The sequence below is a fragment of the Acromyrmex echinatior genome, chromosome 15, assembly GCF_024713525.1.
Source record: "Acromyrmex echinatior isolate Ae372 chromosome 15, ASM2471352v2, whole genome shotgun sequence".
NCBI classification, from domain to species: domain Eukaryota; kingdom Metazoa; phylum Arthropoda; class Insecta; order Hymenoptera; family Formicidae; genus Acromyrmex; species Acromyrmex echinatior.
This window is the reverse complement of record NC_141866.1, coordinates 6,410,916-6,427,796: the sequence shown is the minus strand read 5'-3', so window position 1 is coordinate 6,427,796 and position 16,881 is coordinate 6,410,916. Positions and strand designations below refer to the sequence as shown.

At 37.3% G+C, this 16,881-nt stretch overlaps 1 protein-coding gene across 1 annotated transcript in view; it reads left to right on the top strand.

The window, feature by feature from the left end:
- The first annotated feature begins 10,238 nt into the window (after nucleotides 1–10,238).
- The window catches only part of LOC105153049 (protein gooseberry-neuro), a 33,052-nt gene continuing 26,409 nt past the window's right edge, over nucleotides 10,239–16,881 (top strand). Inside the window, exon 1 of the mRNA XM_011067671.2 lies at nucleotides 10,239–14,539. Coding sequence (XP_011065973.1) covers nucleotides 14,497–14,539 — 43 coding nt within the window. The 5' untranslated portion in view covers nucleotides 10,239–14,496. The remainder of the gene's footprint in view (nucleotides 14,540–16,881) is intronic.

Below are 16,881 nucleotides of genomic sequence, written 5' to 3'. Positions count from 1 at the left end.
GTTTGTTGCTTTAGTTAGGGTAGTTAAAACGGTCCAACTGGATTAGTTTCGTTTGGTTATGGCGATGATATAGACGTGGACACGGGGAATTCGACATTCCTCGTTAAGCGTTCGCGCGTGGATCGGTTAGTTGATCCATCGTGATATGCCTATTTAGATTGTACGGGGTAACTTTCTTTGCTAATAATTTAATGAAGAAATTAATCTTTATTTAAAAAGTAATAAGAAGTTGTAAATAAATTCGACCGTATAAAATAATATCAAATTTATATTTGCTCTTCAATTACTTCTAATATACAAACTTTTAATTACTTACTTTAATTACTTCTAATATTTAATACTTCTAATACTTAATTACTTACTTTAATTACTTCTAATATACTTTTTAAAAAATATATATTTTTAAAGTTTAATAATTAATGGAAAAAACATAAATCTCAAACCAACTTTCTGATTTAATTGATAAGTAAATACTTTTAAAAAATACTTTTATTTATGACAAACTGTTTATGTCATTGATGTCATCAATAGATTTTTATAAGATATTATGGATATTTTTTAATATGAGAAATATTTAATTAAAAAATAATTTTACAAATGTAAACGTGTTTTATATATTTTAAATGTTTTATATATTTTATATATTTTAAATAAATAAATATATTTTGAAAAATTTGTATGAAGTTTGGTTTCTACACACACACACAACACACATACCAAGAAATAATCCATTTTTCTCGTCGAAAAGGCGATTTCCATTTGGCAATACATATACTCCGCTGCAGAGATCAGTTAGCAAACAGTTTAAAAAAGAAAAAGAAATGGCATGAATTAGGTTAACAGGATTAGTAGAGCTTAAAGACTTATCCAGTTAAAACCCAAAAATAATCTTCAATTTTTATATTATCTAGATACTAAAAGATTATAGCAAGGATCTTTCTTAAGCTAAATCTTTTATCGCATCTGTTTTGTCATTTTTCACATCGTATTATGCATCTCGATATTTTCCCAACATATATTTTCTCTATTAAAATATTATTTTTATCTGGAAACGTACACGCCAAAAGACAAGAAAGGCTTCCAAAAACAATTACGTGAACAGAAAACTATTGCCCGTTTCTGGCAATATATGTAGATTAACTTTAATCTCGGTTCAACTTCATCTTCTTCTGATCCTTAAAATTAATTCTTAAAATTAAAAAACGATAAAGAGTAAGTTGATCCCAGATTAAAGTTAATCTATTGAGCCATTGATGGAAGCGGACATATATTGCATAAGATAGAAAAAAAGCCCGAAATCTGCGTATCCAATATTCGCTTCGAGAAATCTACTGAGTCATCTTAAACTCTCGAGAACTCTTAAGATCGAACATTCTCTCGCGATTTTCCCTCGAGTACTGACACGGTTACAAGATCGCGACGTTTTATTCCGGCGCGATTCCCTCGACAGATCTCTTCGATCATCAGCATTCGGTACCCACTGGGAAGTCCCAGAAGAGTGTCGTTCATGATGGGACCATTCTGGAGTCGTTCAAATCGGGTCCCAGGGACGAATTCGCAACGGACCACCAGCACCAGCTGCCAGGGTCACCGAGAAATCATCGGCGGCGACGGCGGTGGCGGCGAGGCCTCTCACGGACTCCCGATAGGGAGGACACGGCGAATAATCAGTAAATAGGACGAAGTCGCGAGCGGGCGACACCGGGCCGCGTCCAATCCATGTTCACGCAGCAAGCGGACTGTGACGAAATCCGAAACTTGGGACCACGATGGATTCCGCCGCCGCGCGCGGGATCCTTTTTACGTCCTACGTTATATGGTCAAAGAGATCGACTTGGCTCGTGTACATAAAGGATCAGGAGCCTTCGCAGTGCTGCTGGATGAACGCGAGAGCGCGGAAGTGAAGCACACGAGTCGTCTCGATGCGGGTGGCGGGTGATCGGACGTATAATTCTATAGATGGTAGCTTAACATCTCCGAAGAAAGGAAAATAAATTACAAGAAATAAAATATAGAAGAGAAGTTGAGCGCAGGAAAAAAGTTGAGCTTCTAAAACGATGAAGAATGAAAGAAAAATGGATATAAATTGATGCTTTTCCTACACAAACGAATACACATCTCCGTGGAATGAGATAAACAAAAATTTTGATAGTAAATACAATTTCTAATAACGATTATTAATTAAGAACGATTTGGCTAAGGTATCTAATCATTTAGCTAAATACAAACCTGAAAATAATTTTATTAGATTAAAATAACGTAGGACGCCCAAATAATAGAAGCTGGTTGCTCGATTATTAAAACTTTTTTAGTATTTCATCATTATATATTTAAACAGCCTACATAATTATTTTGACAAAATTATTTTTAAATCTGTATCTAGCTAAATGTTTAGATACTTCAACGTTCTTTAAAATTGCACGTAGGATATAATTATAAATTATTTCTTTTAGAGGAAGAAAGAATTCAATTTCAAAAATAAAATCTGGTAATTAATCCTTAATGCATGCGATTGGGTCATTTATGTCCTGTGCATTAATTTCCTTTGAAATACTTGAAGCAACGTTACCTAGATACTTTTTTCTCTGGTATCTATACCTAGGTATTTTCTACACCGGTACCTATATTTAGATACATTTTAGCTACTGTTTCTGATGATACTTTCCTACACTAAGTACACGTGAACTTGAACTGAAAATAAAGTATCTTACAGAACTGACTAGAAGCATCTGATTAAATAATGGTCTGAATCCTTTTCTTTTTTTTTAACACACAGCTCTATAAATACTTTCTAAAAATGTTAAGGTAGATATATACGTAAGAGTCACTTAATAATGTTTGTATACGTGTAGAAATGAAAATTAACCCTGGACGACCCATCGTGTGTGTAATAAAGAACCGGAAAATCATGTACTAAGAGTTAATATTCTCCTTCAAATTATATATACCATACACGTAATTAGAAAATTACAAATCTTATCAATCTCGCCGTCCTGGATCCCGAATCCCATCTAATCGATCGAACATATATAATTCGCGTTTGATTTTAATGAGCACGCATTTGTATCGCCGCCTTGTGAAACAGCTTCGGACGCTGCCGAGCGCCGCGTGAGCGGCAAGATTTAATCGTCGTGATTCGAGTAAAGCGAGAAACGATCGATTACATCGTCGAGCGCACGCTGCTGCACGGCAATATCGGATGGATATCGACCGAAACGCGCGGTCGGACACAAAGGCGCCGCTCACCATCGCCGCTGGAAAAGGCAGCGCGTAAAGCCGCAACACAGTATTACGTGGAGGAACAACTTCGCGATGCCTCCCTCGCAAATGCATACGTCCGCTCGTAAAGGTGAGTATCCGCATAGTTCTGGACCACCGCGGAAAAATATAAGAAAGACGTAAAACCAATGAGAAGTCATCAACTTCTTCAAAGACTCGGAGAATATAAAACGTAGGTTACGATCACTGTTTCGCCAAATTTTTTTGCCGTACAGATTTTTTGCAAGTAACAGAAAATTACATGTCACTCAATGTTTCTTTTTAAATGAGTAGTTTGTAAGGCAGTTGTTATTGTTGTTATTTATTCGTGGAAAATAAAAGATTAACTCTTAATGTCCTTTTTTTTTTTAAACGGACGATAGCGTTGTTTACATATTTTTGTACAAGTGAAAATAAAAAGAAATTGTTGGCTAGGAAATTGCGTAACATAGGAAATACCGATTCGCCAGAAGTTCCTTGGGACTTTAATCTTGGGCCTTTTACCGTAACGCGTAGGTCGCATTCTTATACTTCGTTGCGCCTCGTCGCTTTTGCAATTAGCTACCTTTCTTCGAGCGTTTATTCTTTTTTAGAACTTCATGATTACGCTGTCACAATCGCTCGAGCAAATATTCATCAAAGATAGAAATAATCTTTGCTATCTTTCTCTCTTAATACTTTCGTATAATTGAGATCTATTCTACTTTGGTTAGATATCTTACTAACACCTTTCATTTAACAATGTTTTCTATTTAATCAAGAAATCGTCGGTCCTCTTTTAATTAAGGTAGAAAAATAAGAAGAAATATTTAGGACGTTTCTACAGTTCGAAATCTTTACGACGTATTAAAGAACAGCGATTTTATAAAGTTTCGTAATCTTTAGTCTCCATTTTTGTGAAATATTATCGTAATAATGCAGAACCATTCAAATAAAATATGCACAGGGGTTCCTGCGCGCCAACGATCAAAGGGACGAGAGACTTATTTTTCCCGCTATCCAGTTTGCCAACAGCTTTGCGGCACAATCCCCATCAACTTCTTCCTCGGATTCCCCGACGTGTTCATCGCTTCCGAGAGCCATCGAAAGGCCCAGACGAAGCGACGGCTCCTCGTTTCCGCCGACAGCTAAGCGATCTCCGATCGCGACCGCTTTCGCACAACTCATCCCTAACGTGTTCCTCGCCGAGACATTAAAGTCACGAAAGGAACGGTTAAGCAGACTGCACCACGTCGTCGTCCCCTCGGGTTCCTCTCAGATCTTGGATATGCAAGAGGAGATGGAGATGGAGGAGGAGGAAGAGAAGGAGGAGCAGAGGAAGACGGTCGAGGAAGAGAAGAAGAAACTTCTCAGCGAGCCCTCGAGGCCTCGCAATTTTTCAGTGGGATTTATTAGAGCATCATTCTAAGGCTTTACGACCACCTGGCCGAGTCAGTCGTCTCCTTTCGTCCTGGCACTTCCACCTCGTTCCTTCCCACTCGACACTCTCGTTCGGGTTCTGGGCCCGACGAGAACGCGAGAAAGGATTGCGCGGGAGAGGCGAGCGCTCGCTCGTCTCCTCTCGTCTCGTCTCGTCTCATCTCGTCTCGTCTCAGCCCGTCTCGTCTCAACGCGGGGAGAGGGCACAGCTCAGCTAATTATTTTATTCTCACGCCGGGCCCGTCAGACTGCGCGTGCCTTTCATTAGACTACCTTCATCTCCGTCCCGCCGCATCCTCGGGGCATCGATCGTTTAGTGGATTACTTCGTTTCGATGCGCGCGACAAATACTGCCGGCTCCGAGCACCGGCACTTCGAGAGTTCATTCTATAATTAGAGGTCCTGGATAAAACAATACATAGAATTAATGTAAAATTATAGTTGAAATAGTTATCGAAACCATTCAGCTTTAGATGGAAGTTATAAAATAATTTATTTAATTTGTTTAATTAATTCTAGGTATAAATAAAACTTGTAGTTATTATTTATGTAGTTGCTACCACTATGTCTTTTCCTCTAAATGTATATTTTCTGAATTATATTTTTTGTTATGCCTCATTACATTGTATAATGATAAGTGTGGTAACAACAATTTTTACTTGCTGGACAATTTTTGCTTGCTGATAAATACTGCGATATTTGTCTTTAAATCGAGACGGAAAGCTGGAGAAACACTCTAAATGTAAGAGATGTATTTGATTACCTATACCTTATCTTTCACAATTCTCGAAGTCGATCCCACCTAGGCTCGTCTTGTGCACGTCGCTGACGGAAAGATTGAAATCCGTCAATTAACTCCTGATCAATGCTTTACGGGACCGAAACCCGAGACTGATGGACCCCGCGAAGGTGCGAGGGAATTGCCGGGGAAGCAGGGGGTCGTTTTATTATCGCACGGGGTGCTCAGGGGAATAAACGCGTTCAAGTAACAGCGAGACGCGAGCGCTCGCACGTCCCCGGATTTGAGAATGGTCCGTCGCGCTTGCCGCGAGTTATTTAAATAAAGCCCTTTGTCGGGCCGGGTCGAGTCCATTACCGAAGTACCTTTATAGCTACGCGTGTACGCCGATATGCCATATTACCATTTCCCTTTCTTGTTCCTTTTACTCATAAGGGTTCTCTCCTCCCTCCTCCGGGCGACCGAGCGGACGCGTGCAAGTGCGCGAAACTTAGCACCAAGTTATATTTTGGACGCTCTCTGAGAAATATATTGTAATAGTACAGGAAACGTTACAAAATAGAATATTAGGTAAACGAAATTGAATGGTCTATAGGCAAAAATCGTCTCCACTTGAACATTTTTGGCGAAAAAATTATATAATTTTTTTTTTTCATTTATCTATCAATAAGATCTTTTTTTAAAGTTAAGAAAAATTTATTGTTTTAATTAACAAAATAATATAATGTAGCATGAAAAGTATAATTTTTATTTAGAGAAAGGATTTTAACTGAATTTGGAATAAAAAATTGCTTTTTTTATTAATATGATTGACAAATATAATTATATTTGTAACAGTAAGCATTTGGGGATTTAACTTTTTTGCATCTTTCTTCTTTGGTTTATAGGATTTATTTATAATTGTTTCAGCATATTTTTGAGATCTTTAATTCGCAACTAAGAAGCTAAGAAATCTAAGGATATTACAATATGTGATTTTTTAATATTTTTTAATATAATTACATTTTTATTACTACTTACAGTTATATAATACAATTATAGGAAATTGAAAGAAAGGCTCCTTCCATTTAGACGTGATTAACAGATCGTTTAAGCATCACCTTTAACGATAATAAACACTATGGAAAATGCCGAGAATCACACGGATGGTTTGCGGAATAAGATGAGTATCATTCTTCGCGCAATCGCAAAATGTACGGGATGTCAAGGGTCGTCCCATATTTCACCGTGCGTAAGTTACGCGCGAAACCGAATACCCATTGCGTATTACGGATTTACGTTGCGAGGAACGTTGCTACCGCTGCTAGTGGAGTCCAAGTCGACCTCTTGGACTGGCGCCACATCAGTCTACTCACGTGATTGCAAAAGCTTCATAAAGCACTCTCGTTTTTGCCGCACTTCGTGCTGTAAATATTCTTCAAATCCTCTAGGGCCGTAATACAAGGCACGAGTACGGAAATTCCACTTTGTTGTTTAGATCTTAAATCTCGCCGACCACTTTATACTAGAGCTAAATAAAACCGAATTTTTTTTTTTTTATCGTATATTATTTTTACTTTGCCTTAGAATAAACGTTTTTTATTAAAGAATTTATGTGTGCGATGGGCCAAATTTTTAATTATTGTCAAACTCGTAATGTTTATTTTTACTTAAAAGATCACGCAAGCATGTATTCCTTCCGCTATAAATCAAAATTAAAATACTACAGTTCGGAAGCTATCTAAATTATGGCGTTGACAAATGGCGTAGTCCTTGTTGCAAAGTCTCAGGAGACACTTAGAACCTCCGCGTCAATACTCTCTCAAAGAGAGAGAATTCTCGCAGATGGTCTCGGAGTCGAGGGATCTATCGATCATGCGTCTTGCCGCGGCCAATATTGTGGGTGTTCTTTGCGCATGTCGAAAGGTCAAAGGGAAGAAAAAAAGAGGCGAGAAAGAGGGAGGCGTAGACGAGAGGCGAAAGAAGCGTCCTACGTGTGTGGTGGGCCCATTCGTGGGTGCTTGCGAACTATGCGTCTCAAAAATGTCAGGGCAACGAGCACGCCCGTATGAACATAATTCAGCTCGTTATACGCGAACGAACCTCTCTCGGCTGGCCCCATGAGCCGTAAGCCTTATGGGCCCCCATACGGCCGCATGGACCGTGTATCCTATGAGAGGCGAGGTCAGGGGGCCCTCTGTTCCAATTTTGTGCCCAATAAGACTAATTCCCTCAAAGGTGCCGCGCCTCGGATCCGGCCACCTCTGCGGCGAGAACTTATCGCCAAATTTTACGTAAATTATGTGACGTCGCGCATTACACCGTGCAGCAGTTTCTGTTGAAAAAACCGCGTTTCCGAGACGCTCATCGTCATCCGAAGTCACTAAAGGAATCCCGACTAGACCCCCGGCTAATTAAAGCGTTTTGGCAAATGTGTCTATGAATTTATTTATTATTATACCGCTATGTTGACACTAATGATTTTGTGCTCATAAATAACTTGATCCAACCTGTTGATGAATCAGCAATATTACGAATAATCGAGTGTAGCGAATAAGTAATTAATTTAACTCTCATAATATTTATATTTGATAAAAATTGATTGATTAAAATTTTCTGTATTAATTTATATTTTGAAAATTTTAAATAAATTTTATAAGAAAATTATAGATAATATTCTTGAGATTATACTCTTTATGATTAAATTTAAATGAATATTTCGAGAGAGGATCAGCACATTTTTCAAGTATCACGTCTAAGATAACTATCATCTTTCAAATAATTTCGATGGCTCAGTGAATAATTTCTGTATGAAACACTCGAGTATGTCGAAGTTCATGAATGCGCGCCTTTGGAGAACCGCGTGATGGAGAACCGCATCTCCAATAATTTACCTCGTCATCGTGGAGAATACGTCAACCACAGCAAACAGTGGATTCTGTATAAATTCTGGCTGCGCTCACGGAAGGCTGCGCTCATTTAAAAAAGTGTTTCTCTTTTTATGTGTCTCTTTTTTTCCGCGGCGTTAAATGCCGGGTGGTCGTCTGACGGCAATGGCCCAATTCTAAAGTTATGCAAAGGACGCATTCATCCGTTCAATAAGGTGATCAGGAAGATATTTGAGGCATTTGGTAGTCTAACGAAGCGGTTAAAGAAAGACACCAGGACCCGGACTGAAACTACAGTTTTTCGTCAACGTCTATTCAGCTGGTAATTCCATGGAAGGGAGACACCAAACTCGTACTTTCTTCGATGCTAGACGCCATACTATACATAATTAAAATTTATTTAATCATATCCTTCGAAAAAAACGTGAATCCTCTTTCCATATTTATTATAAAAATTGTTTGAAATTGAAGATAAAAATAAGATAAATGTATATATGTCAAATATATAAAAATCGAACTTATAATAAAACAAAATTCTCTTAAAAGAAATCCTGTTGCTTAAATATTTTCTCAAAAAAATATTTTCTCGATACTATAATACCTCTATCACATTATATCCAAATCTCTTCGTATTATATTATACATTCAGAGAAAAAGACATAATGGTAACGACTGTAAAAATGATAACAAGCTTTATATATATATATATATATATATATATATATATATATAAAATTAATATACATAAGTAGTTGAATAAACTATTTTATAGTTATTGTAACGAAAAATAATTCATTCAACTATAAACATTAATTTTTACAGGACAGAAAAACCACTAATATGCGTTGAAATAATGTCATACCTTTTGAGGCAAAGAGAGAGGGAGGAGGGTGGGAGGGAGGGAGGAAGAGAGAGAGAGAGAGAGAGAGAAAGAGAGAGAATAATAATAATAAAATAATGAACTATAATAAATCTTATTTAAGAAAAAGTTTTCTCTAAGAGTTTAAAAATAGACCTCCGCCCTTTAAAGGTTAATTCTACACATAAAATTATACAAGTTATATGTAGAATTAACCTTTAGAGGGCGAAAGTCTATTTTTAAACTTAAAATGACTAATGATTATACGTCACCTTTAAATTTTTCTCTGAGTGTATTTTATAACATTTCATATGAATCCGATGCTGCGACCGTCAAATCTCATTCAAGAAATGTATCATTTCTTTCTCTTTCATTTCTTTCTCTTATATCCGCGCCAACATCTCTCATAGATACTTCAAGCGTCTAATAAGATTCCAATTCAATTACCAGAAAGAAATGGCCCGAAGGTCATCGATCGCCCTTCTCATCGTCCACCCACTCGAATTCGAGCGTAGAACGCAAAACAATTTCGGAACGTCCCTTTGATGGGGCCCGGAGTCCCCCTTCACCCCGGTCCCACTCACCCCGACAGAGTCCCGTTGATCCAGGCGCGCACGAATTTCTATTAAAAGCGGCAATTAGTCTAAGTCCCGATAAATCTTGATGAGTGATACGCCGACATCAGTCTCGTTGTCAAAGACGCCCGCGGCGCGGCCCGCACCGATTACCAATACACAAAAACGGGACGCACGTATCTCGACGTACGCACGCGTGTATGTATTATACGTGCGTACACGCGGCGAACGTGTACGTATACGGGGGACACGAGTAAGCGCGACAGACGAATTTCTTCGGACTTTTCTACGCCAGACCGCGGGGCCCGTTGTTATGTTAAACTAGGTGAGAAAGCTGGGATATATCCTTCCTTGGTCCCTTTCTTCATTAGAATTTTTAATGCAGCCGTTTAGTGGGCGCTGCCCTCGGAAATCGAGAACTGCAGCGGGAACGCCGCCGCGAGGAACTCCTAAATGCTCCGACCTCTTTCCTTTCCCGCTTGCCGCTTCCTCTTCATCTTCCTGTCTTCTCTTCTTTTCTCTTTCTTTCGTCTCTCGTTCATTTTTTCTTTTCTTTTTTTTTTTCTTCATTATTTCGGTCGGAGCCTTAAATGCCCGGTCTTTCCCTCGGTCGCTTCGGTCGCGTCTCTGGAGCACACGATAAATGTCTTGGCTTGTGTGTGTTCCATGATTACGCGGTCGCACAGGTGTTTCTCGCGAAGAATCTAATCGATGTCTAATCGTCGGCGGAAGCGGAATCGTTTTATTTCACGGTTTAACTTCACCAAGTAGTCTAACTCCGCGATCGATTTGAGCGGTTATGCCTACACAACCGTTTCTTATCCGTGCGGTAACTCGCGCTTTCTCCTCGCGCGTAGAAACGAATTACAGTGTAGAAGATAAAAGTTTTAACGCGCAACATCTGTTGTAATATCAACTCTTGGTCGATCATACGTATGAGAAACGTGGACTTCTCTGGATAAATGATTTTTGATAGTGGCGACGTTGAAACGCTCTGCACAAAATAACATACACCTCTAAGACTTCTATTTAGTATTCCAAATTTTTCGTTTGCTGATTTCGAAGTGTAAAAAAATTCAAAATTGGGAAATAAGGCTTTACTTGTAACACTGTTATCGTTACAATTATTTTTTTAGTAACTAATAACGACGTTATATTTTTATTAATAATTTCGAGAATGCAATTATAATTTTGAGGTAATAAATATAATAATTACAAACCTAATAGTTATGATTTGTCATTATTTTGTAAACTTTTAATATAATATGTATAGAATGTGCATAAGCGAATTAAAAGGAAAGGAACATTCTGTTTGATAATATTAACGATTAATCATTATAAATCTTCTGTTGATCAAAATTAGTAACTTTGGCAATTGATGTCACTCATCAAAGTTTGGTAAAAAAGTATAACCAAGTTATAATTTGTTTGATACTTTTTGAATAACAACAAATTACTTTTTGTAATAGAGAACAAATTATAATGAGTTCTAACTTTTTATTAAAAGAATAATTTTCCAACCCTGAAATATTAAACTTTAAAATTCTTATGAAGATGTTGAGAAAGATGAGAGACTTAAAATCTATTTTCTGTAGATTTATTCATAAATTCTGCGAAGAATTTAAACATTTTGGCGTTTACTTATAAAATCGAAACGTATCGAGGTCATCGTGCCGATCAGCCCCTGCCGAATGGAAGACGAAGAAAGAGGGTTAAAAATGAACAACGTTTACAGCAGCAAAATTCGATTTCAGGCGAGACGCCGATCGCCACAAAACCCGTCCGGTCTTCGACAAAGAGCGAATCCGGCTTCCGAGAGTCTCGTGAGACTTCGAAAATCGGCTAATCAATTTCTTCCGCATTACAGCGTGCTACCTGACATCACTCCTTGCATGATCCTCTTCAACATTTGTGCGACCTTGTCGCGAGGGACCAATCGAGCCGAAACTTTTTTCTACGAGGGTCAATGGTGATACCTACTCTACCAGCGACAATTGACCATAGTTCGAGCGACTTTTACCAACTCCTAGACAATCTACGAAAAATATTGTCACACGAAACTATCGAACTGAATCTTTGTCTACCTTCGCCCGGAAAACACACGGAACGAATGCGACTTCGCAACACTTCTTTCTTCGCGATGTCACGCCCCGTTCCGTCGACTAATTGTCAAAAAGATTTTTTTTTCCGAATTGCCATCGGTAGCACATATCCAATCGGATTTGTCAAACTTGATGTTAACGGCAAGGTAAGGAAGAAACGGTTGATTAAAGCACAAGCGAAAAGGCAATATTTCTTAGCTCCCTGTCGTGAATTGCATTGATATAATCGGTTCGAAAAGTTATCGATGAGTTTATTAGAAATGTCTTAATCGAGGTGGATAGAACGTATCTGTCAGCAGAATGTAATAATTCGTAATGCATCAAATATAATCATTTCTTAACATTGCTTAGAATTTTAAACTCAAAGAGCATATATATAAGACAAAATGTGTTGGAAATTGAAGCAAGAAATTTTTTGTCAATTTTCTTTGGAAGATTATTTGGAAACGCAATTATCTCAGGTGTATTCTCCTGCAATCTTTGCTTAACCAGAATTGATACATCACTACCAAAAAATTTTCCGGATAATAAATAATCTTACGATTGTATTGCCTAGATAAAGTATCTTTACAAATAAAGATCGTATAAGTACTCAATATATTTTAATAGGATATCATTATTACAGCAATAATTTTATAATATAAATAAAAATAGATTAACAGAATGATCATAAAATTATATGTTGTGGCCAGAAACTTTTAGCAGCTATCACTATATTTTTTCAATTTATAATACTATAACGAATATCATGAATATAATATCATAAATATTTTTTTGTGAATTTATTATAATACCGATATAGAATACACTTGGTTAAGTTTACATTAAAAAGCTTCAATTGCAAATTTGCAGAATTTGCAATCGATAATTTCGACGCTTAATTTCTGATATAAGACTATGCTTTTTACGGTCTAATCTAAAGTATATGAAAGTCACATTATGTGATTATATTATATATCTTCAAACTATTCTTCTATATAATTCTAATCGCAACATCGATCATATATAAATTAACTTCTAGTCCGGCAGAGTCCATTCAGAACATTTTTTCTAAAATTGCATTTTCCTGATCAGCTGTAAATCTTGACTGAACCTTGGACCGATGAAATGAAATGCAAAATATTTGCAGCCACCTACGGCGGGTTTCCTTCATCCTTCTTCGTTGCAGCGAGAAGAATTTTCGAGGGTTCTTCAGAAGAAAATCTATAGACTGTAGACCAGTAAGTCCCTTGGGACCCCCTGGACTTTTTACAGCTTTGACTTGCCAGAATTTTGCTACTGTACTAAAGACAGATTTACAAGCAGGTATACAGACACATTTATGGAATGAGTTCTTTAGAAAAATTTATTCAGGCCCATTATGCGTTCATTATTATTTTATCCCCAGTGACGGTTATAAATATCTTTCTACTTTGGACAAGCGTCGCTTTTGTTCCGGCACTTTTGAAATGAAGTTTTTCCGAGACCGAACATTCTCAAATCGATGGATTGAAAAAAACTTAGAAAAAACATTGTTAATATTTATGACTAATTTATGCGATAATTTAACTTACTTTTAAATTATCGCATAAATTAGTCATAAATATTAACAATGTTTTTCTAAGTTAGTAACTTAAAATATATAATTAATTGAAGGAGATACAACAGAAAAAATTGAGAGAACATGAATGAAAATGGAATTAAGAATTTGAGATTCGTTACTTCGTTCTTTTTATTGCACACAAAGAGCATATTATCTCTAATAGATGATAAATAATTTCACTGGATTAAAGATTCTTAAGATTCAAATTCGCAAATTCGTAAACGACGCGTTCCACCCGAAATTCACTTAACAACCGGCAATCACTTCGCTTGCCACGCTATCGTCTCCAGTACCGCCGGTACCATACACATATCAGTAGCTGTGATACACAAGAGATGCAATCCTCCGCGACGACACGTTCCGTGGGCGGCCCCGTGGGCAGAGCCGCCCATTGTGCGGCATTCGTTTGCCAACCACGTGGTAGGGCGTAGCCAGTAGTGGGACCCCACTGGTATCATGAGTCCCAGCGAGAGAGAACAGCGGAGCCCCCTTCTACCCTCCACTCCAACGTCCGGACATGAGCCCCCCTCGGTGCTCTCTCTTTCAAGGGAGAGACACACGGGACACACGGTACCCCACAGCTGACACGTTATTGCCGCAGTACCCCTCGTAACGAAAGGAAAGCAGCGTGTACTTTGCCGATTCGTTTTCTTGTTTCCCGGCTCAGGAACGTGCTTGATCGCGACATCGCCCTCCCCCGTGTTCGAGGGCAACCGTGGCAACACTTCGCGCGGACACCATTTTCATCCCTTGTACTCGGATACAACAGACAGTCGTGTTTTATTTGTTCCTTCCGTCTGGAAGGAGTAGAGCGCCCTCCAGTTCTGTTTTTCTCTTTTTCCTTCTCTTTCTCTCTTACGAAATTCTTCTCTACCATTTGTGTCTATACTTGGGACGTGGGATCTCGGACTAAAGCGATCGTTCCTCCCTCTGGATTTGGATGCTTGACAAAGAATCTTTTCCTTTTAAAGCAAGTGGCGAGTGCAAAGGACGAGTGTTTTTCTGGCTCGAGAAGTGACGAGAGTGAAGTTTCTCCTGACAGTGTGTGTGTGAGAATAGTTGTGTTACTCGGATAACGCAACGAGAACTACCGGCATGGACATCGGCGGAAGATCCTTTGGCGGATATATGTTTCAAGGTTAGTTTTTGCGCGAATCATCGAAGTGAATAAAAATTAAGTAGCAGAATGATGACAGGCATGTAGAAAAATTTTTGATATTCTTTCATATTTCTATAAAATTATAGACTCTTTTTCGAAAAATTGGATAATATAGCATCTAGAAAAATAACAGAGTTTGCCTTTATCTTGAATTCATCTTGAAGTCTCTCTTTTTTGAGATTTTCTAACAAGATTAGAAATTTTCGAGAAGTTAAATATATTTGATCGTATCATTTTTAAATAACAAACTATTCAGACTAAACTCGTGGTGTAAATTATTATCTTAAACGCATTTTTGTAATCATTAGATTCCATTTTTAAATGTTTTATTATTGTTATCCTAGATATATCACGTTGTTACAACCTAATCACGTTGTTGCAATATTACTGAAAAGTTCCATGCTACCTGAGATGTTTGCTTGTTGTTCTCTCCAACACTTATCCTGCTTCTCTTCAAAACTTATATATATCTTAAACTCACTTTTGCAGTCGTTACAGATTCAATTTTTTAATGTTTTATTATCATTATGTATTATCCTAGATATACGCGTTGTTGGAATGTCCATGTTACCTGAAATGTTTGCTTGTGTTCTCTCCGACACTTAGGCTAATTCTACAATGTGCTTTTTGTTTTCTGTTTCTTGTTGTTTGACTTTTGTCTTATTGACCAAAAAAGGCAAAAGACAAACAGAGACAAACAGCAAGAAACAGGAAACAAAGAGCATATTGTAGAATTAGCCTTATACTGCTTCTCTCCGAAACTTATATATGCACGATAATTTTTATATCTCAAGTCTCATTTGTGATTTTATTTTTTTCTTTTTAGAAGGTCTTTGATAATTATTAGATCTGTTCGCGTTGCTTGAAATTTCCAAAATTTTTTGCTTAATAGAACATAAATATATATTCGAATGTTGGAACGAAAGGAAACGAAGAGTGCAAAAAGTACAAGCAACACGAACAGATTTATTGATGCATGTGGGCAGTTTCGTAAGTTAGTAATTTTTTAACTTTTTAAAAATCAAAATTTTTGTATATAACACTGTATATAACACAATCTCCTTTTAAAAAGGTCACTGATTTATTAAACTGCCCACGTATGTCGATTTAATTAGTTTTAAATAAATGTCGATTTAATTTGTTCTAAATAAATCGATAGAGCAGGATCCTCGAGTCTCGTTTTCTAGGATTTTCCGCAATTTCTCACGCTACCGGTCTAATTTTGACATCACCAGTTAAGCCATGGATCTTTTCTATAATCCTTTATCGAATACTCGCGATCTTTCAGACAGTCAAAGAGCTGCTGCATAGATTATTAATTTTTTAAAATAAATTAATTAGGCACTGTGGCAAGTTATAATCGTGCTGTTCAAATACAATTTCCAATGATTATAATGCATAAATATTTTAATGGGAATAGTTTCGCGATTTGCATTTCTTAATTGCGATTTTCAGATCTTATCTGGCCGCGTGCGTCTCTGACGGCGTTCGTACGATAATAATGGCGTGCGTAAAAGGGTGCATTTGCGAATTACACTGACGTTAATCGTCGCAATTGAAAATTTCATTACTGCGATTAAATAATTTACGCAACGCCACGTCGATAACAATGCAGCCGCTTAATCGTCACGTTCGCGCACGGTTATTAAGACGATAATTAAATTCAGTCACGATCACCATTAACACACATTCGATCGATTGCACCGCCGTGTGATTTTGATAAATCAATCCTGTCCAAAGCGAGCGATCCCGTCGTAAATTAAATGGTAACGCGCGTTCGCGCCGCGCCTGGTCGTACATTAAACATTCCCCTTCGCCGCCATTTAATTGATATTCATCTTTAATACGAGCTCGCGCTTCGAAATTGAATAAGACAAATCTACATTTGATATTATCATGCCCCGTATTGGACATGGATATTTATTAGGCGTGACATAATTTTCCCTTAGGCGCATTGTGTGAAACACATCGCGGTAACACTAACCACAAATTGTCGAAACGATATATCGTATTCGCTAAGTAGATAATTAGCGATCGTTAAAAATGATAGATAATGCAACATATCATTGTGCTTTTATATCCTCTATCAATGTAGATTAATTATCAATTGTAAATAATCTCGGGTTAACTTACTTCTTTTAGTTCTAAGAGTTAGACAAAAATAAAAAGTAAATTGAACCAAGATTAAAATTAATCTACATTAGAAACGAGTCTGAAACCAAGAATCGTATTGATTATTATTCGACAAATAGAAAAAAATATCACCCGCTTGGTTTGAAAAAAAATTATTTTAATATTATAACAATGTAACAAATAATAAA